Source organism: Acanthopagrus latus, chromosome 19 (genome assembly GCF_904848185.1).
Source record: "Acanthopagrus latus isolate v.2019 chromosome 19, fAcaLat1.1, whole genome shotgun sequence".
NCBI lineage: Eukaryota > Metazoa > Chordata > Actinopteri > Spariformes > Sparidae > Acanthopagrus > Acanthopagrus latus.
The window spans coordinates 796,367-821,734 of record NC_051057.1 but is presented as its reverse complement, the minus strand read 5'-3'; the positions used below and the strand labels follow the sequence as shown (position 1 = coordinate 821,734).

Here is a 25,368-nt window from a genome sequence, read left to right as displayed (position 1 = left end):
TGCAGCTACTTTCAGCTCTAAAAGCCGCCGGGCCCTGGTGGTGTTGAGACGCAGCCTATCCTTAAGAATAATTGGAAGCTATGGAAGTGAGGATGGTCGAGTTGCTTACATTAAAACAAATATATATGGTCAGAAAATTGCATTTCTATGTATATATGCCACTAATCACTATTGTTTAAGTTATTTGGCACAATTAGCAAGACTTTATGTGACCTGCAGGACTTTTCAGTTATTATTGGCACTGACATGAACGCTGTCCTTGATCCCTTACTCAATAGATCGAGTGCACCGTCTCAACATAATCCTCCTCCTGCAGTCACCTTCCAAGGTTTAGCTGACAATTTCAGTCTCACATTTATCTCAGAGAATGCTAACTCAGTAGAGGACCCTCGAGTCTTATGGGGTGCAATTAAAGGATTTGTGAAAAATACAACTATTTTGTTTGCTTCTTACCTTAATCGAACAAAGCTGGGCAAAATTAATTCACTTGAAAAAGAATTACAAAAGCTCGAACAGACTCAGCAGGGGAATGGCGCCACAGAGGACAGTAAAGAGAAAATTGATGCAGTCAGAATGAAGTTGAACAACATTTTGAGATTATGACCTGAATTTCAACTCAATAGAACCAGAAGAAATTATTATTTCAATGGCTTGAGGCCAAGTCATCTGCTCTCTTAGTCTGCAAAAATGCAAAAAAATATTCCAACATTAGAGCTATCAGCTCAAACCAAAAAGTGCTGACTGCTCCCAAAGAAATTTATACTGCTTTCCAAAATTTTTATGCAGAGCTATACAAATCTGAAATATCATTAGATAAAACTAACTTTGAAACTTATTTACAAGATTTAGAGCTTCCCATGCTTTCGCAAGAAGATGCACAGCACCTTGGGGAACCAATAATGCTGACTGAGTTGAGAGGTGCTATAGCTAGAATGAAAACAGGCAAGTCTCCAGGATGGGATGGTATTCCCCCAGAGTTTTATCTCACCCTTTTGGAGGAGCTAGGACAATACTTCCTAGCCATGGCTCAGAAAGCTGTTGAAGTTGGTGCCTTTTTCAATCACATGAATGCCGCCTTGATAGCTGTATTGCCGAAACCCAATAAGGTCACCTCCAAATGCGGGAACTATAGACCACTGTCTATCTTCAATGCAGAAATAAAAAAAATTGCCAGCATATTAGACTCCCCATTATAACCCCATATAACTACACTAATAAAGAGTGATCAGGCTTTGTGAGATCAATTCTGACAATGTATGGTGGCTGCTTCATGTAATTTACGCTGTCAAGGATATACCCTCTCCATGTGCAGAATTGAGCCTTGACAGAAAAGCCTTGGCTAGAATGGGAATATTTGTGGATGGTTCAACAGCGCTTTAAATTGGGTCTAACTTTTATTAGTTTAATTAAACTACTATACAATAACCCATCTGCAATGATAAATACGAATAGTGTCATATCAAACAAGTTTAATTTATCATGCTTGTGCCAACAGGGATGCCCATTGAACCCTTTTCTTTTGATTTTGTCACTAGAGCCTCTCACACAGAACATTCATTAATACCCAATCATTTCCACCATCACTTTTAACAACACCACACACTCCATATCACTGTATGCTGATGACATATTACTATATTGTGATACAGCAGCCATATCATTGATACTTTTGACGAATTTAGCTCTCTATCTGGTTAAAAAATCAATTGGGCAAAATCTGTGCTTCTCCCTTTAAATTCTAAATTGAACTTGAGCTCATTACCTCATCACATCCCAGAGGTCAAACATTTTAAATACTTGGGGGGTGGACATTTTTCCTTCATTAGCTAATATTGCCAGTAAGAATTTTCAAGGCAAACAGCCGCGTGTGAAGTTAACAACACTTCAATGACACAAAACACAGGGCGGTCTTTCTGTGCCTAACTTAAAATACTATTTTTGGTCATTTGTATTGAGACCACTCACAGATTGGCTTAACCCCAATTCTGATCCCTGTTGGAAACCTATAGAAAAGAACCTACTGGTACTGGCACCGCTGGTCCTAGGAAACATGTCTGCTTGAATGCGTGTTCCCTTGGCCCCTCAGGCTTGGCCCCCTAATTAGACGGCCACTTAGTCAGCTGTCCGATTCATCAGAACTCAGTGAACACATGGATATAAGGATATAATACATATTTTTGAATGTGTGACAAAGTATATGGGAGTTAAATGCACGTTTCTTGATTATTGTGCCACTTAGTGGTGGAAATTCAGGACGACAATAGATTAAAACATTTTTCACCAGGTGTGACTTATATTTCAAGTTTGGTAAGGCAGTGAAAAATGCAATCATTTGGGAAAAAGAAAAATAATAATAATTATTCGAAAAACAACAGGGACCTCTCAGGTCGTGACCTGCTCGGGCCCTAATGAGGCACACATACTATCTCTCAGCCTCAGAGTGCCATCTCTCGCTTATCTATTGTGAGCCGCTTCGCAAAACGATCTCCAACTCCTTCCATATTGTCATGTGGATATTGTGCTCCTGGCTATCCCAATGAACCTTCACCTCGTGGCTTGCATTTTCCCAGTCCTTTAGTCCTTCCTGTGTGTATTCTTTTGGAGAAAACATTTAGCAGCAGAAGCAGTGCAAGCTGTCATTTCAATTTGTGTACATCAGCCTGCTTCTTTTGAGTTTTTCCTCATTGATTAACACTTTGTTACAAAAGTCATGTTGACACTCTCCCTTCTGTGTTTTTGGGAAATGTGTAACTGCTTTTTTATTTGAAATGGTCCTCTGTGAACAAACTCTCATCTCACTTTGTCAGTTAGAAGATATGGCCAGTCAGCAGGGTTTATTGGTGCAGCCTTTAGTCCTGGTGTGTGTGTGTGTGTGTGTGTGTCTATATATATATATATATATATATATATATATATATATATATATATATATATATATATATATATATATATATATATATATATGAACACTTATTAACTTGTTCTCAACTCTGTGTGTGTGTGTGTCTGTGTGTGTGGTTGTAGACAGTCAGACAGGCAAGCAGTTGAAAAACACAGAGGCATGAAGGCAGCCCTACATGTAGCAAAAGCAGGGTCACAGTGTGTAAACTTCTGACGAGCAACTGCAGCACTAATCACTGCACTTAACATTCAAGGTGCACTGCACCCCTGTTGGCTGCGTTTTATAATTCCACAATCACCTCATAATTGGGGGATCTAATGAAGGAGCAGTGAAACATAACACAAGCATCATTTATTCAGGGGCCAGAGAGTTATTATGCTAAGTAAAGGAGGTCTCTGCAGTCCCTGTTACATCTACTTCAGTTAATCTTTTTTTCTGATTGTAATGGAAAATTCCAGGCAAAAGCCACAGGACTATCTGCAGATGTTGTACTGAAGATGAGACGACAGCATGATGACTAATAACTTGTCAGACTGATCGCATACAAAAATGGTCATGTTGGATCGCACCACTTTTAAGAAATCCAATTACTACAGATACACATAGAGGTATCACATTTGATCTTTTTACTGAGCTATGACAAAACATTGTGAGCATCATATCATGGAACTAAGCAAGGTAAAATCTAGAAGAGTTAATCAGCAAGAAAGCTGTGTCTTACAGGTCCCATATTATACTGTTTTTCATCAATTTCACACAGCTGTCAGAGGTCCAACAGCTCTGTATTCGATATGCATTACCATAAACCCATCCGTGGTCCTGAACTTCAGCTGTCTAAAAGTTGCTCTACAGAGCTCTACTCAGAGCAGTCTGTTTCCGTGCCTGCACCTTTAAATGATAATGAGCTCTGTCTGTCAACGCCTACTTGGAGAGCCCTGCCTGCTCCATCACTCTCAGGGAGAGGATTCCCCTTGTGTTAGCAGTAGCATGCATTAATGTTTATGGTGGATGTATATATGTTTCGCTATGGCTCGCAGAGATTTTTAGTTCAACCATACCAGTTTGACCCAGAATCAGACCCAGAAGGAGATGCTCCTGAAGAAGTACAGACTCTGTGGCTGCAGAGAGCAGAATGGTTAGTGTGTCTGTATAATGTTAGTTTGCTCGCATGTGTTTTTACAGTTACTACCATGAAGCTAATGGCTAACAGCTAGCGAAAGCTGTGTTTGTCTCCAAACTCTTGGACACTGTTCGCATCGTCTCTGTCTCCAGTCTGCACATGTTTACAGACTTTTTACTGTGACGACCATGCTCCATCATAATATTATTAACATTAAACTCGCTTCAAACGCCATTGCATAGCAGACCGAAGCAGAGTTAACTAGTTAGCCAGTTTCCAGCTGACTTCACCGTACTCGTAGGCAACCGTAAATACTATCAAACCGTGGCGACACTTTTCGGTGGCTCAGGTGCAGTTGCTGGGTCCGGTATGGTTGGGACTGATCCTTTTACAAGGGTCAGTGTCGAGGCAAAGCCAGATTTGTACTGACCCTCGCTACTGAAGCAGTCCGATGTGAAGTGGTTAGCACACACACACAAGCTAACACGAACCTGCTGGCACTGTCTTAAAAAATAAAACGCAACCACTGTCTCTTCTGTTGTTCTGTAGCTGGGACAGAATATAGGCACATATGTTGATTTTTACAACCAACAACAGAGTAATTTGCTTGTCTAGCTTTGAGCGACACCATTGTGAAACACTGCTGTCTCACCGCTGGACACACCGAACTTCACCTCGGTGATTAACGTCCCCCCTTTCAGATATCTCTTATCACCACGTGGAGGAGGCCTATCTATGTAAATGACTCCTTCATTACGTAACGAAAGGAGCTGAATCTGAACAGCCTATAGGAGCACCGTGTTACCAGTGGGTGGGCTGCAGAGACCATGCAGGAATCACTTGTTTTCCTCATTCTGGGAGTTGGCAGGCTCAGGGAGGACCAGCTTATATATGTAGAGACCAGAGGAAACATGTTTTTTTTATGATATGGGTCACTTTAAATATTTTGGCCTTTTCTGGCTTTATTGACTGTATAGCTGAAGAATATGACAGGAAAGAGGATAAGAGAGGGGAAGTGACATGCAGCAAAGGGACCCAGGCCAGGAGTTGAACCCAGGTCCACTGCAGAGCCTCGGCACATGGGTCGCACGCACTATCAACCGAGCTAGGCGACGCCCACTGCTGTAGGTCACTTTAAAGTGACCAACAGAGTAAATGCTAACTGCTGCTCAATATACTCTATGATAAAATTACCAGCTGTGGTTAGCTAGTTTAGCTCAGTTTGACTGCAGGGAAAACAGTGCCAGGGTGATTGTCGGCAGCCTCGACCACAATTTTGACTCTGCAAAAAAATGTCCACCTGTACAACTAAGTTGGTCGACTGCTAGTGACACCCAAATTGGCCTGCTGTGTATGACTGTTAAAAGCCAGTGACAGACAAGTACAGAACCTTCACCGTCATGTGGTTATTGTTGCAAACTCTTTCATTAGGCTTAGCCCCCAAAACTACTTGGTTAGGTTTATGAAAAGTCCCATGGGCCATTATCAGTGGTCTCCATCTGCAGACTTTGCCGCGCTTATACTTCATCAGAGTAACTATGATCACTGGAGGTCTTTGTTTAAATATTGGAGAGACAAACAGTAGAGTTTTGGTGAGTTTTATTTTGTTCCTTTCAGAGTTTGAATCAAGTGTGTTTTATGATGACTTACCTTGGGGGATTATTTACCAAATACTATGAGAGCAGTACTTTCAGACTACCCCTTCCTTGAGGTAGTTGTCTTACAAGTAAGGTTGCAAGGCTATACCATTTTCAGGCTATACCCTGGTATTAATAATATTTTGTACATTTGCATATCGACGCAAATTATTGATTACACATGATGGGACTGGGTAGCTGGTTAGTATGTGAACTTCAGAAGATATCTATGCAACACATATAAACAAGTATTTGACATAACATGACAATTGTTTGTTCACTTTCTTTTGCAATGTTCATTCTTTGAATGTTGGAACCATAATTTGGACCATATTGTACACACTGCACACTGAAAGTTGCAATAATCTATATTTTCATAAAATCAATAAATCAAATGTAAACAGTGAAAGATGTGGCTCACACTGTTGAGCTTCTTTTGGGTCACTGTTTTGGAACTCTGACATGCACTCTGCTCTGATCACTGTGGATTCCAAGAGCACTAAAAACAGCTCCAAAAAACCCTGGGTCTACTAATTCTCAGCACCAAACAGTAGATAAATGCAGTTACAAACTAGCTGGTAAACAAAGCATCTCAAGAGCTATATATTCTCTCAGGAGGTGTTAGAGAAGGAAAGCCAAAGTAAAAATGAGGGTGAATTTGGACTATCGTATGAACACAGACACAATCCTAAATGAACTGTTACTCTGTGTCTGCTGGATGTGTCAGCAACTGCTTGTGAACACATAGGAAATATCAACTTTACCTATAAGGTCATGACATGTTAATGTGGTGTTTACAGATTATTGCACTGCCCCCAAGTGGCCAAAAAAAATTCAATTTATGCATCTTAAACATCACCATAACAGGAATCATTGAGACAACAGCTAATACTTTGGTTGCTAAATGCTTATCCTTCTCCTCTTCACTTTGAAATAATTAAGTCAGTACAGTCACAGGTTTAACATGTGATCATCTTTACTGAGCAATGGGGACTTAACTGAATGCCATTATAAATTTGATCATGCCATTGAGGTATAATGGAACAATGATCAGCCCAAAGCAAGCAGTGATCTACATGGAAGCTGAATCCTGACAGAACTGTGGGAGAGAATATTCCTTCAAAGATGACAGCTATTAATTCAGCAGACTGACCAACAGCCATCTCCCATTTGTGCACTTATTTGATATCAAATCAGTACAGATAAACAGGTAAGGTTTCACAATTGATGCATAATGTAAATGACATTTTAAGCAAATTCGAATTTGCATGTTTGTGGCTTTTTAAATATACAATAATCTATGGCAGTGAGGAAAACATTCATTATCAATTAATCTTCGAAAACTAGATTTTTCTACATCAATAATCTATGTTGAGATCTACAAATGTCGCATTTTGTCCAAATAGAGAAAAGCAGCAAAGCCTCACACTGGAAAGTCTTCAAACAGAATGTCTCCTGTGTTTTTGATAGTCAAAATAATTCATCAGTACATCTAAGCTGTAAGCAGATGTAAACGATTTTTCAAATCTTTCCAGTGATCACTGAACCTGTGGGTTGATTGGTGTCATTTGCTGATGAAGTGTGCACTCACCAGCAGCGTGGGCAGCCCAGCCACCACAGCATACAGCAGGACGGGAGGGATGGCACTGTTGTCCTCCGATCCTAGATAGGGTTTGGTGTAGGTGGTGTCATAGCAGAAGAAGCCCTGCACGTGCACGCTGAAGGTGTCGGTGTACTCAAAGTAGTAGGCCAGCATGACGGTCCCGGCCATGATCACCAGCTGGAAGTACAGCATGATGCAGACGGAGAGCAAGAGACATTTAATTAGAACAACGCCTTTTCTCTCTCCCTTTCTCCTACCCAGCCTCCTCCTCCTCCCCGGCGGCAGCAACTCCTGCTGACTGCCTCATGACGACGCGGCTGCACGCGATGCGCCGCTCTCTGATCGTCGTGGAGCCTCGACCGCCCTGGCTACCTCTCCTCACTGCTGCGACTACAGACTGTGTGTCCGTGTCTTTGTGTGTGTGTGTGTGTGTGTGTGTGTGTGTGTGTGTGTGTGTGTGTGTGTGTGTGTGTGTGTGTGAGAGAGAGAGAGAGAGAGAGAGAGAGAGAGAGAGAGAGAGAGAGCGGTTTGTGAGGAAGTGCAAGCATGTAAGAGATGAGGAGGCTGGGCTTACTCCCCCTTTCCGTGTGTGTGTGTATGTGTGAAAGAGAGAGATGTGAGCGAGAGAGCGAGAGAGTGTGTGTTTGTGTGCATGTGCGTGTGTGTGTGTGTGTGAGAGAGAGAGAGAGAGAGAGAGAGAGAGAGAGAGAGAGATGAGAAGAGACGGATTAGAGGGACATGTAAGCATGTAACGGAGGAGACCCCCGTTTGCATGTGTGTAAAATCTAAGCACACTCAAACGGGGAGCTCCTCCGTTAGAAACTGGACATGGATTGCCATGTTTAACAGATTTAGGACCGGGCTGGAGAACGGGAGGAGGAGATAATGAAAGAAGAAAAGAAAAAGAAAATGAAAAGAGAGCTGGGAAGAGGGGGAGGGAAGGAGCTAAACATCATGTTTCTCGACCACTGGCAGAGGCTGAAGCACTCCACTCTACATTCAGCCCATATTTCATCAGAGAGAAATGAAAAAGGATGTTAGATAGAATACTGTTTTTAATGTTATCTCATCAATAGAATCAAAAAAGAATACAGTAGGGATCGGACAGATAACTGATACAGAAATGTGTTGTGTTGCTTCCTTTTGGGATAACATTATCATTTCACTGGTCTCAAATATTGATATTTTATTCAAACATGGAGGCACTCTAAACAGATTCTAAACAAACAACAACTGAAAGCAGAAATGTTCTGCTTTCTGACAGTTCAGCCTTTTGCCAGTTCATAACTATTTTATATGGCAATGATGACACACTGACACAGAGAGAAGTCAATGTGTGAGACAAAAAGGCTCTGTGAACGTTTGTATACATTGTTTAATCTCATTTCCACCTCTGCTACACAGTACTCTTCTCAATAAAAGATAAATATTCACAGAAAATTGGCTGTGGATACAACCCTGCCATTGATCAAACTATTTCAATCAGTTCTCCTCCCCTTCTGTGATCTGCATGTTACTGATTTTTAAGTTTCCCATGCTATTTGAAACAACAACTAGCAACTTCAAGCTAGCAGCCAAAACTTTGACTCTGTCAAATTTTCTAAGGTCATATATTGAGCCAAGTTTGCCTCAACAGACAGAATGAGTTGATTTGGAACATTTTTAACTGGCAGCAGTGTGTACCGATCTGTTCAACAAATCAACCACATAGTCTCAATGCATATTTTACTGTTTAATAAGCCTTAATATTCTTTTTGTTATTTTGACACTTTTTCACTTGCAAATGTTCCACCAATATAAGTTCCCCACACAAATTTGCAAGGGCATTGTCACTTAGCTCAACACTACCCAAGAGGATCATGATTATTTTAACAAAATACAAATAATTCCAGATTGAAAGTGGGCCAGACCTCTCTCCAGCACTGACACAGCACTAAAACAAAATGTGAACATTGGTCAGGCTATGTGACATGCTTTTGGGCAGTCTGGGTCAATCAAATCAAGTGGGTATTTTTAAGAGTCTTTTCTACAAAACTACCTCTCTGTCACTGTCCGTCCACCGCAGCTGAGCAAGGAAACACTGTCCGAGAAAATACACAAAGGGAATTCCGCACACTAAAGGCTGTGAGATAAGATGAAGAATAAGAAAAGATACTCCCGAAATCTTACAGCGATTCCCCAGAATTAGAGTTCTCAACAGGCCTGAAAATTACAACCCGACCACACCCGGCCGGCGGGTTTTTAAGCCCGAACCCGACGCAGCCCGACACAGCAGCATGAACTGTCTGCCCGAACCCGGCCTGAACCCGACCCCCCACGTGCCTGCATTGTTTTCCTCATACACTTGTTATCGTACGCAGCGGCGTCAGGTCTGCATCTGCCCTTCCCCATGAAGCAACAGCCAGACTTACTCTTCACCACACGTGAACAGCTATGATTCACAACAAACAATACATAATTTACAACTTTCATGAAATGTGTCTTATAAAAAAGGATGCCTTAGGCCCCTCATTTGCGTATTCTTTCGGCCCGACCTGTTGAGAACTATCTAAAATACACTGTTGGCACTTTGTTTCTGCAAACCACGGCTACGTTCACATTAAATGTGTTATATGTACCATATGAACATATCTACATATGTGTTATATCACCTTCGCATTTCATGTAAATTAACTATATAAGTGGTGTTACAGCCATACAAGAAGGCGGCCAAGCCAGGGACCACTGTTCTGGACAGCATTTCAACATTTGTAAGATTGCCCCTGCAGGATAGTTTTAACAAGACGTTGATACTCTGGATATTTTCCAGCCGTATCTGTGACAATAAAATCAGATATTGTTGCGTCATTTGAGATAGATTTATTCAAATAACATAATGATAATTTTTAGGTGGACAAACTGAACTGAATCGTTTCCTAAAACATCCCGTTCATCAGTCAGATCAGCTAGGCTCTGACTCAGTGATTCACCACATTTGTCGTCAGGAGGAATGGGGTGTGTTCAAGGCAGCAAATACACAGCTCAGCTTAGGTTGCTGGCATGTAGCAGCAATGATTCAGCAACGGTCTAGGACTGCAATCCACATACACTGTATGATATTACCTGATTATATATAATAAACATATGCTAACATAGTGGTTGGGCACTGTGCCAGATGCACACACATTTACGCACTGTTCTTGTCTTTTTAATAACCTGATAAGTTGAAAGAGATTCAGTAGACTGAAAAGAAGAGCTTTACTTACCACTAAATTCTGGAGATTATCCAGCCCTGTTTGTGGCAACAGTGTTTTTGTGCCTAAACCTAACCACAAACACAGTACTGTGACAAGGTAAAATTGAATTCTGAATTCACCAAGGAACATAAAGTTGGAACAAAACCAAAGGTAAAGTTTCAACATATCTGAGGTTTGCAAAAACCTTTACATGTCAACATTTATTCGTGAACATGCTTGGGTTGGGAGACTGCTGAAGTAGTAGCATCCCTACAAGGAAAGACAAGTTCATTTGTATAGCATAATTCAGACACAAGTCAACTCAAACTGCTGTACAGTATGAAGGACTAAAAGTGCCATAAATACATAAATAAATAAATACACCATTAAATAATGAATTAAATGTGTCCTAACACCTGCTTGGTTATCCTGCACATCAAGTCAAAGCAAATTGATTCCAGATAATGGATTGATGCAATCAAACAAAACTTTATTGGCAACCGCTAAAACTCAAGTGGAAGGCTTGGTCCGCCTGCGAGCCCCAATGTTGATACAGCATGAGAGATGCGGGATAAAATGTCAAAAACTTGCCTGGAGCTGCTGAGAGAAGCAGCGAATTTGACTGAGGGAGCTCTGAGCAGAACGGGACACAGGTGTGGGTTAAATCAGATAATAATTTGGAGTTGGATCAAAAATGTATTTGTATGCAATAGGCTCATTATGCTTCATGTGTAATATGTTCATTGTTAATGGAGAGAGTATAACACTAGTTCGCTAATCAGCACAATAGCGTTAGCTGGCAGCAACATCCCAAGATAGAAGTTGAGGCTATTTTAGCTAACTAGCGACCACTGAGCTGTTACATTTTTCTGTGTTGCAGCCGAGATAGCAAGGCTCTTTGTGCCATATAACGGTGGAACCAGAAGGAATATGACGAGACAACCAGCACAAGTTGAAGTTAGTCGAAGAAGCTACACACACACTGTTTTTTGGTTGACCGCAAGGCAGATAAAGTTCCAAGCATACTTCTTAAAGCAGACCTTCGTACTTCAGGACTTGGAGAGCAAAAAGTGACGTTTTCAGGTCAGTGTGAAACTAGGAATTTACCAAAAAACAAACACAAAAAGTTTGTCCTGTCCGTGGTTCGTTGCAATTATTTGCAGTTCTATTCGGCATTTCTTTTAATAGTCATTAGTATTATTATAATTATTATTATTATTATTGTTATTATGACTAGTGAGCTCGAAGCACCACATATTCTCAATCACAGGCAAACTGGGACTGTAGACAGGACAACTAGCACTGTCTTTAGCTTGTAATCTAGGTAGAGTGTGATTTGTTGTAAAATGAAGGGACATCCCAGGAAAAGACACATCTGAATAGCAGCATACATTATTCTAAAATGTGTAAATTAAATTCCATTTTAATGAATTCCTTAAAAACAGTATCTAAAGACAGATCAGCATGTCAAGCTGTGTGTGTCCTTTCTGCTATGTTTTCATAAATACAGCCTTCACCATGGTGTGTTGTGCTGCATGGGGATGCTCCAGTCGCTTGGAGAAAGGCGTGCGCATGTATGGCTTCCCCAAAGACAGAGACTGGAGAAAGAGAGCCATGGGTGGCTAAAGTCAGAAGGAGCAATTTAACCACCTACAAAGATTTTAACAACAAAAGAATATGTGAGGTAATCATATTCAAACAATGTATTTGCACTTTCGCACACTTTCAAATACCACACCACTGGGAAGTTTAAGATGTTTTAAATTAAAGACAGAGAACACAGAACAAGAAAAAACATGCAAAAACAAGGGAAGTTAAGTAGCAATTTGCCACCCCTCCCAAGAAGCCTGTGATGTCATTCACCACGTTGAGGAACTGTTTAGGACAAAGACTGGTTCTTCCCTCATGGAGCTTCCAAATGCAGTGGGTGTGTTGGAGAAGGAAGCTCTAGAACTCTCCAGCAGGCTTCCATCATGCTGGGGAGTAAAATAAAAGATCATCAGGAGATCTATTATGTGAAGTTGCGGATTGAAGCAAAACAAAAATACAAAATGACGGGAAAAAAAACAACACTTAAAAGAGGGCCATCTTGGAAGCAAGAGCCAAACCAAGAAGGTGAAAAATAACAGTGGCCTAGGTTCAACATCAAGCAACCCCATAACAGCTGAAAAAGTTTCAGGACAACGCCAGCATCACTGCCCCTCCACCTACCTGTATCCAGCAAACATCACTGTTCCACCAACTACCAGAACCCGGCTACCATCATTAACAAGAGACATATAATATCCTTGCCATCATCACTCCTGAGCTATAAGATCTTTACTTCCTTACTCTACAGTTCTCCTGATGTGCAGCATGAAGCATCAATGCTGTATGATGACTTAAATTATTAATTAACAACATACTCATTACAGTTAGTAATATATATAGACTCCTCACCCATGTTATAAGGTGCACTTGTGCAATCTAAGACAATCCAGCTGAACTGCGCTGCCATATGTTCTTCATTTATCAAACTTATATATTTCTAGTTTTAGCTGACATTATCAAAAAGGTGAGCATTTTGGTTGCTGTTTATTACAGGAGTCATAGTGGATGCTGCTGTGCTGTGGTGCATTATATTCAGTGGCGAGGCTAGCTCTATTTAGGGTGGGCTCAAGCCCATCCAAAATTTGCCTTGGCCCATCCTATCATTTAGCCCTTAAATCGTACATACTATTTTTTCGCAAACCTGTTTTGTTTGGAGATGGGGAAACAGGCAACAGGCTCTAATGGGCCAGTAAAATCAAGCACAACCCCCCTGCATGCATCTCGTGTCTGATTGGTGGGTGGGTGTCTTCTGTTTTACAAAATAAAAAATGCAGCCCAAGAGCACCAGACAACGTGGTTCCTAGAGACAGGGCAGATAACCTACAGTGCAGCTGAATAATACAAAATCGGGAGCAGTGTGTTGTAACACTAATGACCAGGTAATGCTTCATTTTAGGACCCTGACATAATCTGTCTCTCTTTCTGTTGGACAGGTAATGATTTGTTTTGTTTCAGGGGGATTTGTTATTTTCATGAAATATGTAAGGTTTGCCAACTTGGCTACGTTTGTAGCTCGTATTAGCCCAGTGCTAACGTTAGCGTCTTTGTTGTTTTTAGCCATGAGAATGGCTAATGAGTCGGCCCAGTTTCCACTGGATACGAGTCCGCTGCGTTGCGGCTCTGATCCGGTTTTGCTCCACCCTCCGGCAGTCCCCCCCGGTTGTGGTTTGAGTCCGCCACGGCGCAGTACGGTAGACAGCTGGCCTCACGACGTGTGCTCGTGTCAACACAGAATGTTTTATTTTGAAAAGTAACCGCATGTTGTTTGTTATTTTGGTGCTTTACTTCCTGTCTGCTCCATGCTAAATTCAGCTCAGAATCAGAATCAGAATCAGAAAAAGCTTTATTGCCAAGTACGATTTTACACATACGAGGAATTTGTTGTGGTGATATTGGTGCATGCATCAAATAACTATTAAGTGAAAATATAACAAATTAACAATATAACCTATTTAAAGAATAGAAAATATAACAAATTAACAATATAAACTATTTTAAAAAGTAGAAAATATAACTATACAATATAAATATATATACACAATCTGTTTTTTGGGTAAAAGGATAAAAGGTGCAGACCAGCTGAATTGCTGCGTCATGCTCCTCCTCCCTGCTGAGTCCCACTGCCAGGTGCGCATTCAAGATTGTGGGGGCGTGGCTTTGGACGGAGCACTGACGGGATGGGAAGGGGGAGGGGCTTAGAGGAGGTGCCATTTTCAAATCTTGCTAGCTGTCTCGCTGGCTCTTCAGGGTTGTAGACCCTAGCTTTAATACTAGAAGGGCCGGAATTACAAAACTACTAGACATTCATTCTCGGCTTTCCCTGCTACACAGTCAGAGTCGCATCACTTCAGCACTTTGGTGCTGAACAGCTCTGCTCGCTGTTTCATGGAGGGAGTTTCTCCCATTTTTCTTTGCTCATGGTGACAACCAGGCTGCATAATACAACTATATATAACAAGTAAATTTGCAAAGAAGCACAGCTGGAGACAGCTGACAAAGTTAGAGACATGAGAGACAATGATAGCAGCAAACCATGCGGAAAATTAAACAATGAAACCCTGCAAAATGATGGGTGGTCAGTATGACCACTTATGGCCGAAATAGGTAGGACATATCATTATTTTCTTTTTCTTTTTTGTAATTTATATTAAAACTGTTCTAAATTAAAATACAGACACTTTCAGGAAAAGTCATGTAACAGCAGTATTGCATTTTTTCATTCAACAAAGTTATTGCATGTGTAAATTTGAAAACGGTCAAAAAGACAGTTTTGGCCATTCTGGAACATTAAACCCTTTGCAAATGTCTGCTTGTCCATAGATGGACATACGTTATTTCTTTAAAAGAAAACAGCCAGGTATATGTGAGACAATGTAATGTCATTGAGTAGTATAGCAACAATACATGTTAATGAGTTAGCATTTATTTATTTGTTGTTAGTTGTTATACTGTATTATTTTTTTCTTTTTGGTGGACATTACAAAGAGGGGGACATGAGGATAAAGAGAGAGAAAAGGAGAGAGAACACGATGAAACAGATGAGAACATGAACAGTTAGTCAAGAAGGCCATAATAATAAGCATCTTTTTGCCACATTAATTGCATTTGCCCATAGTTATTTACTCAATCTTTTAAAACTGCTCTGTCCCACTTCGTAAGATGCAAATATGGTTTGACTCCGAATAAATTCTAACAAAAGGTTTCTCAGTGGTTTACAGTAGTATCAGATGTACTTAAAAACATACTGAAAGTTTACCAAGGTTTGACTCTAAGAAAGGCCCCATTTTCAAAATGGTGCCGTCAGGTCCTTAAAATGACCATTACTCCTTTGTATTCCTCCTAAACCAAGTGCACTGGTGCCTGATACATGTTTTTGGCCATGTAATATTCTAATTAGCATATTTGCATGATAAATTAATGATTACAAGTACAATTATGAATTAAAGCAATTGATTACAAGCGTATTTATGTGAAAAATAAATACAATTTCGAGAATAGTTTTTTTTCTTAATTCCAGTTCATTTTATCTCAAAAGTCACAAACTGCTTTTACCATGCATGGATTCTTTCAGATCATTCTGCATTGAGTTTCAAAATAGAATTTGTAAAACTACAGTCAAATCCCACACCCAGGAGATGTAATATTATGTTATTCTCAAAAGAGGATTTTACAACTTATTTGAAGGCTCAATGAGAAACTTTTTCTGAGGTGCACAAAAGCAGTGCAACATGCCCATTAATAATATGGGACACACTGAAGGCTTATGTTAGAGGATGTGTAGTTGCCTTTTCCTCTTTTAAAAAAGAGAACAAAAAATGAGCTGAAATGCATTGAACAAGATATAGTTAATTTGGAGAGGCAACACTATTTAACCAAGGACCCTAATTTACTAATGCAGATAGGCAATCTTAAATTTAAATATAACTCCATTAGTACATACGCTAGTAAATGGCATTGAAGAAATCAAAGTTATCTATTTGGATCAAGGGGAAATGGCAGGCAAATTACTAGCTAGACAGATAAAAAAAAAAAAGGAATCAGAAGTTCAATTGTCAAGAACAATTGTTAAGATTAGAAAACAAGATGGGTCCATTACAGTGGACCATCTTCAAATTAATGATGTCTTCAAATCATATTATACTGAATTGTAATTGTATAGGCAAATCACCAGGTTTAGATGGCCTGCCAATTGAGTTTTATAGTCAATTTTCAAATTATGTATTGCCTCTTTTTCTTGCTATTATCAATGCCTGTTTTAGGAGAGGATGTCTCCCTCAGTCTTTATGTTTGGCATCTATAACCCTTCTCTTAAAGAAATATAAAGATCCTCTCCATTGTGCCTCTTATAGGCCAATTTCAGTTTTTAATGTAAGATTACAAAAAAATTGCCACAGTTCTAGCACTACGGCTTGAAAGGTTTTTACCTAGTATTATTGATCTAGATCAAACTGGGTTCATTCATGGTCAAACCTCTACTGACAATTTGCGCAGGTAATTTGATATTCTTTACCATATAAATGTATGAAATTCTCAAAATGTAATTCTCTCTGTTGATACTGTAAAAGCATTTGACAGAGCTGAAGGGAAATATCTTATGTCTGTCCTTAGAAGGTTTAATTTTGGTCCTAAGTTTCGGGACTGGACATTAACTCTTTATAATTCTCCTATGGCCATTATAAAGACAAACACCAACTACTCTGAACCTTTTCTGCTCTCACGGGGAACCAGACAAGGTTGTCCAATGTCCAATTGCTATTGAGCCGTGAGCTGCAATGATCAGATCTCACAATCATATTAAAAGGTATTACAATTGGGACGGAGGAACATCTCATATCTCTGTATGCTGATGACATTTTGTTATATCACCATGACCCCTTAAATTCTATGCCATTGATATTATCTCTTCTATTAGTTCTCAGGCTACAAGGTTAATTGGGATAAAACAAAGATAATGCCAGTTTCCAATTTTGAGGAACCATCTTGATTGAAAATGGTCTACTAAATGTATTAAGTGTTTGGGTATGTTTATTCCGAGAAAACCGGAAAACACCTTTGATTTAAATTATCTTCCATTAGTTAATAAAATATCAGAGGAATTATAGAGAATTGGTCATCCTCCAATTTCTCTGATTGGTAACAATCATACATATAAGTTAACATAGTTATAATGTCTGTGTTGCCTATTTTTTAATATTTATTTAAGAATCATCCGACTACTCCACCACAATCCTTTTTTTTTTTTTTTTTTTTTAAAGTACAGTTTAGTGTCTTCCTTTATATGGAACAATAAAACCCCACACATTTGTATGTATGAGTCTAGTGGCCTGAAGCTTTCCAACTTTTATTATTATTTCCTGTCATCTCAGCTTACCCAGTTTAAACAATGGTTTCTTAATACTTAATGTTCATGGAAATGAATAGAATCCTTTGATATTTATCCATACAGTTTGGAACATTTACCATATATTGAGTTCAAAGTAGTGGATAAAATTACAGAGAATCCTGTTATTTCAAACAGCCTCAGCATTTGGAAATTGTCTCATAAACTGTTAGGCTATAAGATTTCTCTTTCTCCTTTTTCTCAAATTTGGAAGAACCCAAGTATTACATGCTGTATGGATGACATTTTTAAATCATGGTATGAGGTTTCCAAGAATTTTGTCATCTTAATAATGGGACATTTCTTTCATTTGCTCAGCTGCAACAGAGATATGGATTACCTCCTTCCCATTTATTTAGATTTTTTCAAATAAGACATTGCATTAAATATTGAAAATGTCCTCTTCAAGAACCCACACCATCAGAAATTGATGCTATATTAAACAATAAGAAGAAGGACAAGCTGTCATGACTCCTGTTTTGTTTGTTCTTGTATCTGTTTTTTGGTTTCCTGTAGTTGATTTACGTCATTGTATCATGTCTTGTGTTGTGTTTTGTTTTTCCATGTCTTGTGTCTCATGTTTTGATTTTCCATGCCCTCATGTGTCCTTTAAGTTTCTCCTATGTTCTCCCCTCTGGCTCCCTCTGTCTGTTGTCTTGTTCCCTCCTGGTCTGTTCCTCTGTGCTCCTCCCCCTCATCATCACACCTGGCTTCCTTCCTCCTCTCTCTCTTCACCTGTTCCTCGTCATGTCGTTAGTGTCTGTGTATTTAGTCTCTGTGTTCCCCTCACTCCTTGTCTGGTCATTGTTTTCTGTTTTCTGTCCATGCTCCTGTCCTTGCGGGTACAGCCCATTATGGGAGGGTTAAACGAATCAGGTCTGACAATGCTTTGGAGTTCATGGGTAACAGCTATCAGGCTGCTCCATACTCCCCACATCAAAATGGTACCGCAGAGTGAAATTGGCACACTTTATTTGACATGGCAAGGTGTACGATAATAGAAAGCCAGTTACCAAAAGAGCTATGGACCTATGCAATGCGCTGCATTTTTGGTAAGAAACAGGTTTTTTAACAACCGCACAAAGCAGACACATTATTTCATGCTGACAGGAAGATGACCAAACCTGGCAGGGATGTAAAAGTTTGTCAGTCTGCTACACCTACAGACAAGATAAACGAAAACAAGATTTAGTCTACTATCCCAGCAGTGGTAGAAACACAGGCCAGTTAAGTGTGTGACCCAAACCATTGCAGAGCAAGAGACACCGACAGAAATGCCTGCTGATGATGATTTTGAGGTACTGAGGCTGGTTGACAGGACCAAACGAAATCACCCTCTCTCACCGACGGGACAGACACAGGAGCAGAAGCCGGTCCCTACAGTTGGGCCTCAGGCACAACCAATTAAACAGGAGACCAGATGTTACCCTTCTAGAGTGAGGAAAAGACCAGCCTACTTTGGAGATTATGAAACTGAGGCAAATGATGACCAGGTACAGATGACCATAGATTACTGTTACAGGTTTTTGTCTAATGTACCCCTCACATTTTGTGAAGCTGTGACCTCACCTCATTCAAGAGAATGGTCTAGTGCAATGGATGAAGAAATGGAATCACTTAATGACAACAACACATTTACCTTGACCACACACCCAGAGGCTAAGAAAGCAGTGGGGGGTAGATGGGTATATGCCCTAAAAACCAATGCAGATGGGTGCAACAAATTCAAGGCACGTTATGTAGCCAAAGGATACAGTCAGAAGCGTGGTGTAGATTATGTTGAGACTTTTTCGCCCACTGCTAGCCTGACGAGTATACGAGTGTTAATGCAAAAAGCGGCACAAGAGAACCTGATTTTATATCAGATGGATGTCAAAACTGCTTATCTACATGCTCCAATAGATTTTGAGATCTATATGACACAACCAGAAGGTTATGAAGTCACATCTGACAAAGGTGAAATGTTGGTGCATAAACTGGAAGAGTCACTGTATGGTTTAAAACAATCTGGTAGAAACTGGAACAGAATGTTGCATGATCACTTGAGTGACAATCTACTTACTCAGAATCCTGCTGACCACTGTGTTGTACACCAGAGAATCAGAAGGTCAAAAAGTGATCATTGTGATATGGGTTGATGACCTGGTTATTGCAGCTAGTGATGACAATGTGATGATGAATGCCAAAGACATGCTCACTGCTAAGTTTAAAATGAAAGACTTAGGTAAACTGAATCATTTTCTGAATATTGATTTTCAGCAAAGTGATCACTGTGTAAAAATGTCACAGGAGAGGTATGTTGAGAAAATACTTAACAGGTTTGACATGCAAGATTGCAAGCCACGAGCAACGCCTTGTGAGCCAATGCTTAACTATACTGACAATGCAGAGGTAATGAGTGATGTCAGGAAGTACAGAGAGGCTGTGGGCAGCTTAATCTACTTATCAACATGCACCAGACCAGATCTGAGTTATGTAGTGAGTAAACTTTCACAGAATCTTTCTGAGTCAACAATAGAGCCGTGGATAACTGTAAAACATGCACTTAAGTACTTAAAGGGCACAAAGGAAAAGCTGTTGTGTTACAGAAAGAGTGACAATTGGAAGCATTCAGTGATGCAAATTGGGCTGAACATGAGACTGACAGATGTAGTACAACAGGTTATTGTATCAGCTTAAGTCAAAATGGTCCCTTGATTTCATGGAAACAAAAGGCAACACGGTAGCTCTTTCAACGTGTGAAGCTGAGTACATGGCGTTAGCTACAACTATACAAGAATGTATGTATTTGGTTCAGCTGTTACAAGGTATTGATGGGTCTCATTACATGTAGCTGAAGGTTCATGAAGATAACCAAGGCGCCATAGCCTTAGCTAAAAATCCTGCACAGAGACAACGATGTAAACATGTTGACATGAAATATCATTTTGCAGATCAGCTGTTAATGATGGCAAAGTAATGCTGGACTATTGTCCAACAGAACAAATGGTGGCAGATGTTATGACAAAACCACCGACAAAGTCCAAGTTGAATAATTTTGTGACATTTATGTTTGGAGAATAATATGCAAAAATGTTTATGTGAAGATATTTCTGTTTAGCAATATGCAAAGAGATGTTTATGTTTGTGGAGTACTATAATATGCAAAGAGACCTTTGAGAGGATCATTGTATTTTTGTATATTTTATGTTGAATGTGCCAATGTGAGAGCAATTGGGGGTGTTGGTGAACGTGCTCTCAATTTTGTGTGTGGCACTGGAAGTGCTCGTGATATAAGGGGCGTGTAAAATAAATATAAATTATCTATCTATCTATCTATCTATCTATACACACACACACACTGCTGGTGAAGGACAACTCTGCCGACAGATACAGTGTTGTTCACAAAAGGTAACGGCAACTGTTGTTAGAGAGATGAGGGAGTCAAACATGTATGCTATTGTGGTCGACGATGCCAGAGACGGAAAGACAGAACAGCTGTCACTCTGTGTGAGACATGTTCCAGATGGTGTTGTTAGGGAAAGGCTCCTAGCCCTTCCAGACTTGACTCATTTTGATGCTGCATCGATATGTACTGCTATTGAGAATCAATTGCTAGCGCATGATATTGATGACTTGAGATGTGTGGCACAGACTTATGATGGGGCAGCTGTCATGAGTTGGGCAGTGGGGGGCGTACAAGTCCATTTTCGAAAGAAACACCCTGAAGTCATGTATGTGCATTGTTATGCACATGAATTGAATCTTTTGTTATGTCACTCATGCAGAGCAGCGTCTGAGGCCAAAGAGTTTTTTGACATGCTGGAAAACGTATACACTTTATTTAATTCTTCTCTTATGAACCACCACAAATTTGAAGAAACACACACACAAAAAAACAAAAAAAAAACAAAACTAGGGTTGCAGCCAACTGAACTTGTACAGTTATCCAACATACACTGGGCATGTCAATTGCAGTGCCAGAGCCATCCTCTAGCCAGAGGCGGAAGACAAAAGTAATGCAAGGCTTTGCTGTTGAGTCTTCTTGTGGGACAGGTAGTGAGGTCAGTCATTCCTCAAGGTTAGAAGACCTGAAACAAAAGTAGTTATTTCCTTGTCTAGACAGAATGTTGTCTGAAATTCAGAAAAGGTTTTCTGAAATTGATAAGGAATTGCTGGATGGGATTATGGCATGCTGTCCAACATCTGACAAATTTTTCTCTGAGCCACATTTGACAGCACTGGCACTTCACTATCACATTGAACTCAAGTCAGAGGAGGTGGTGATAGCTAGAAACTACTTGAAGCGCAGGAGAGAGGGTTGTGGTGCTGTTGAGAACATGCAGGCAGTATACAACCTGCTAGATGCAGACATGTTCCCCTCACTCAGAGCAACTATTCAGGCTGACCATACCGGTCAGCAGCTGCAGCTGCGAAAGGTCCTTCAGTACTTTAAGGCATCTCCATACCTGGCTCAGAAGGACCTTGGAGCAAAAGACACTCTATCACCTGGCAGTGATGTCTGTTGAGAGTGAGGTTCTTGAGAACATAGATCCTGAAAAGGTGATCGATAGATTTGCCTCCCGGAAGGTGAGGCGACATAGTTTAGTTCTCCTGAAATAGTAGTCTCGTAGGGTTAGGAAGACAGTATGAGGCTACATACTGTATGAACAAACTGACCTTAAAGAACAACACAGTTTATACTGTTTAACTGTGATTCTAGATTCAAACGGTGGTCTGAGATCTTATTGTCCTCTGAAAGCAGCTGGTTTATTCACTGATGGAAACAGTTCCTGTTATAACAAAATTAATATTGTGTATATACTGAAGTGTGAATTTCTCCTCCAAATCTACACAGTGCCCCTTTAAAGCTGAATTTTTTTTTTTTAAAGCTGTTTCTGAAGTATGAGTACAACCATTTTGTCAGGCCTTATACATATTTGTAACCATCTGAACTGCCTTGGTAAAGACCTGAGACGAATACAAACATTGTTCCATATAATCAGCCTCGTAATTCCTTGTCAAGAGCAGATGTCAGCTGCTTCCTGTGGGCTGAGCCCCCCAAAAGGTCAGATCCTAGAACTGCCCCGATTATATTCATCAGTGTTCCTGACATTTTGCCTTCTCCACACTAAAATGGGTCAGGATTTGCGATTGCCATTTTCAAGGCATCACATGCAAAAAAATCTTTATTAGCGACACATTTACAAAAACATGCCTGAATTTCAAATCGATAAGCATTTATATTTCATATGAGCTCATTCATGTGTGCTTGCGCCCTCCCAGAATTCCCATTCCCCATGCTGGCTTACTTTCATTTTTAATAATTGCGTCTGTCTAGTTTTGATTTTGGGTGCGGGTCGGCTCAGCTGTGGAATGTAATTTGTGCTACAGTCGGAAAACGGGTCAGATCCTCTAGCTAATTATCAAGCTAAATATCCAACATGTTAGTTAACATCAAGGAAAGAAGACAATGGTAAAATATTTACTTTCTCTAACACTGGATTTAATCATGCCAATGGTTTTACATGAAATCAGATTTTTTTTGTGAAAATACAATAACAAACTAGATGTTTATTATACTCTTCAACTCACTGTAACAGTCAGTCATAGTCATTTTCTAACTAATTCGTGGCTGCTTTGGAGCGACACACAGACCAACCATCTGTCACTGTGTGTGTGCTTATCCATGTTTTGTTCTGATTCTAAGGACTGAGAGCAGACCTGTACCTGAAGATCTCAGAAGTCTGGATGGTTCATAACGTAACCCAGATTGCAATGTATTTTGGCCATTCCGTGCTTTATAAACCAACAGCAGGAGTTTGAAAAATATAATCTGACTGACATGAAACCAGTGTGGAGATCTAAGAAGTGGAGTGATGTGATCGACTTTTATGGTTCTTGTTAAGACTCGAGCAGCAGCCTGTCTTAAGTTGATAATAGGCTGACTTTGTAATTGTCTTAGTGTGGCTGCTGAAATACAGGTCTGAGTCCATGATTACACCAAGGTTTCTGGCTTGTTTTGTAGTTTTCAACATTACAGATTGAAGCTGAGACTGTTGTCGTTATTCCTTGGCTCCAAAAACAAGCATTTCAGTCTTATCTTTGTTTAACAGAAGGAAACTCTAACACATCCAATCACTGATTTCTTCAATGCATCTACTCAACATTTGTTTGGGATTATAGTCCCTTGGTGATATGGTTATGTAAATGTGTGTCATCTGCACTCAGATGTGTAATTACTAAAAGACACAAAATGGTCCCTATCATTTCAATTTAAAACAATTTAGTGCTGTACCAGTGTTTTCCAGTCAGTCCAGTAGTATATCATGGACAGCCAGCACTAAGATCCAGTTATGCAAAGACTGAAATTTTCAACTGTCTGTCTTGACTAGAGCAGTCTCGGTGCAGTGATGTGGTTGAAATCCTGATTGGAAGACATCAAAAGAGCTTTTTCAATGATTTTACATAAATTGGGAGGTTTGATATGGGCCAATAATTATTAATTATGTCATGATTCGGGATTCTGTGTCTTTGTTCTATGTCTTATTTTGTCTTATGTTTTGGTTTCCGTGCCCTGGTGTGTCCTTTCAGTGTCTCCTGAGTTTTTCTCTGTTTTCTCCTTCCTTACAGTTGACTCTTTGCCTCCCCGTCTGTCAGTGTGCTGCTCATCAGCCACACTCCCCTCACCTGCTGCTCCACTTCACCTGCTCCATGTGTTGTCGTTAGTGTTGTTTGTTAGTTCATTTGGTGCGATGTCCATGAAGTTTGTTGTGTTTCCACCCTGTGTCTCCTCTAGTGTCTCTGGTCTCCTGTTTGGTATGTTTTTGGATTTTGACTTTGGTTTTTCTATGTTTGATTTGACCTTTGATTTGACCTTTGCTTTTGGTTGTACTTTGTGTGGCTGTCTTTGTTGCTACTTTGCTTTTCGTCCCTTAGATAGTTTTTAGTCTAACTCCCTTTTTGTTTTTTATACTTGTTCAGCTTTGTTTTAAATAAAGCTCGCTTTTTCGTTTCCCCCATTTCCTGCCCCCTGAGTTTGATCTGCATTTGGGTTCTCCATTACAACTCCAATGCATAACAAATTACTGATGTGTCTAGATTGTTCTTCTTCAGGAGTGGTTTAATAACTGCAGTTTTTATGGCTCTGGAGATCTGGAGTCATGCAGTCTAAAACATTTCTGAAGAACCTTGCTAGTGAAATATCAAGGCAGCAGGAGGAAGAATTCAAATGCCATATTATGTCGTTGAGGATTTTGTCATTGATTGGATCAAATTGTGTCATGGTATAAGACTTGGTTTTAGGTGGACATATGGACAGCACACCTGGTATGGTGGCATTGACTGCTTGCCTAATTTTTGGAATTTTGGAAGGGGAAAAAGGGTTCAAATTAATTATAGGCCCAAGTAGATAGGCAAAACATTTTAATTTAGTGTGATTTTTAGCCAATCACACCAAAAGACCCAATCCATCTCTTGATAAAGTTGCATACAAAACACATAGGTTTGGATTATTTGGTAAGGTGTGTGTGTAAGGAATGCTTGACAACCATATTATGGAGTAACTTTTCCTGAAGTAACAAATGGGGCCAAAAACCCACATGATGGAAGATTTGTTATTATCATCATCATAATAATATAATAAAAATTACAGTAGGTGTATTTTAGCTGCAGAGGCCTTATCTGTGCCCATCTATCCAGATAAATGTTTATAGTACTTGTAGAGTGTAAAGCCTCTCATTGCAAGGCACAGAGACAAATATAGTGAGTTTCCCTCTGAAAGGTAAAACTCTCCATCTAGAACAACCTGTACTTGTGACAATAAGTATCTGTGCAGTTGCTTTAAACTTTCAACATATTTGAGAATCAAAGATAATTCTTGACCTCAGGATTAGTAGTCCACTAGCTATGTTTTACTCAAGCTTTTGACCACATTTATCTA

General features: G+C 39.9%; 1 protein-coding gene across 1 annotated transcript in view; it reads right to left on the bottom strand.

Moving 5' to 3' along the window:
• The window catches only part of plppr5b (phospholipid phosphatase related 5b), a 213,505-nt gene that overhangs the window by 130,468 nt on the left and 57,669 nt on the right, over nt 1-25,368 (bottom strand). Inside the window, exon 4 of the mRNA XM_037079453.1 lies at nt 7,251-7,439. Within this exon, the coding sequence (XP_036935348.1) occupies nt 7,251-7,439 (189 nt within the window). The remainder of the gene's footprint in view (nt 1-7,250; nt 7,440-25,368) is intronic.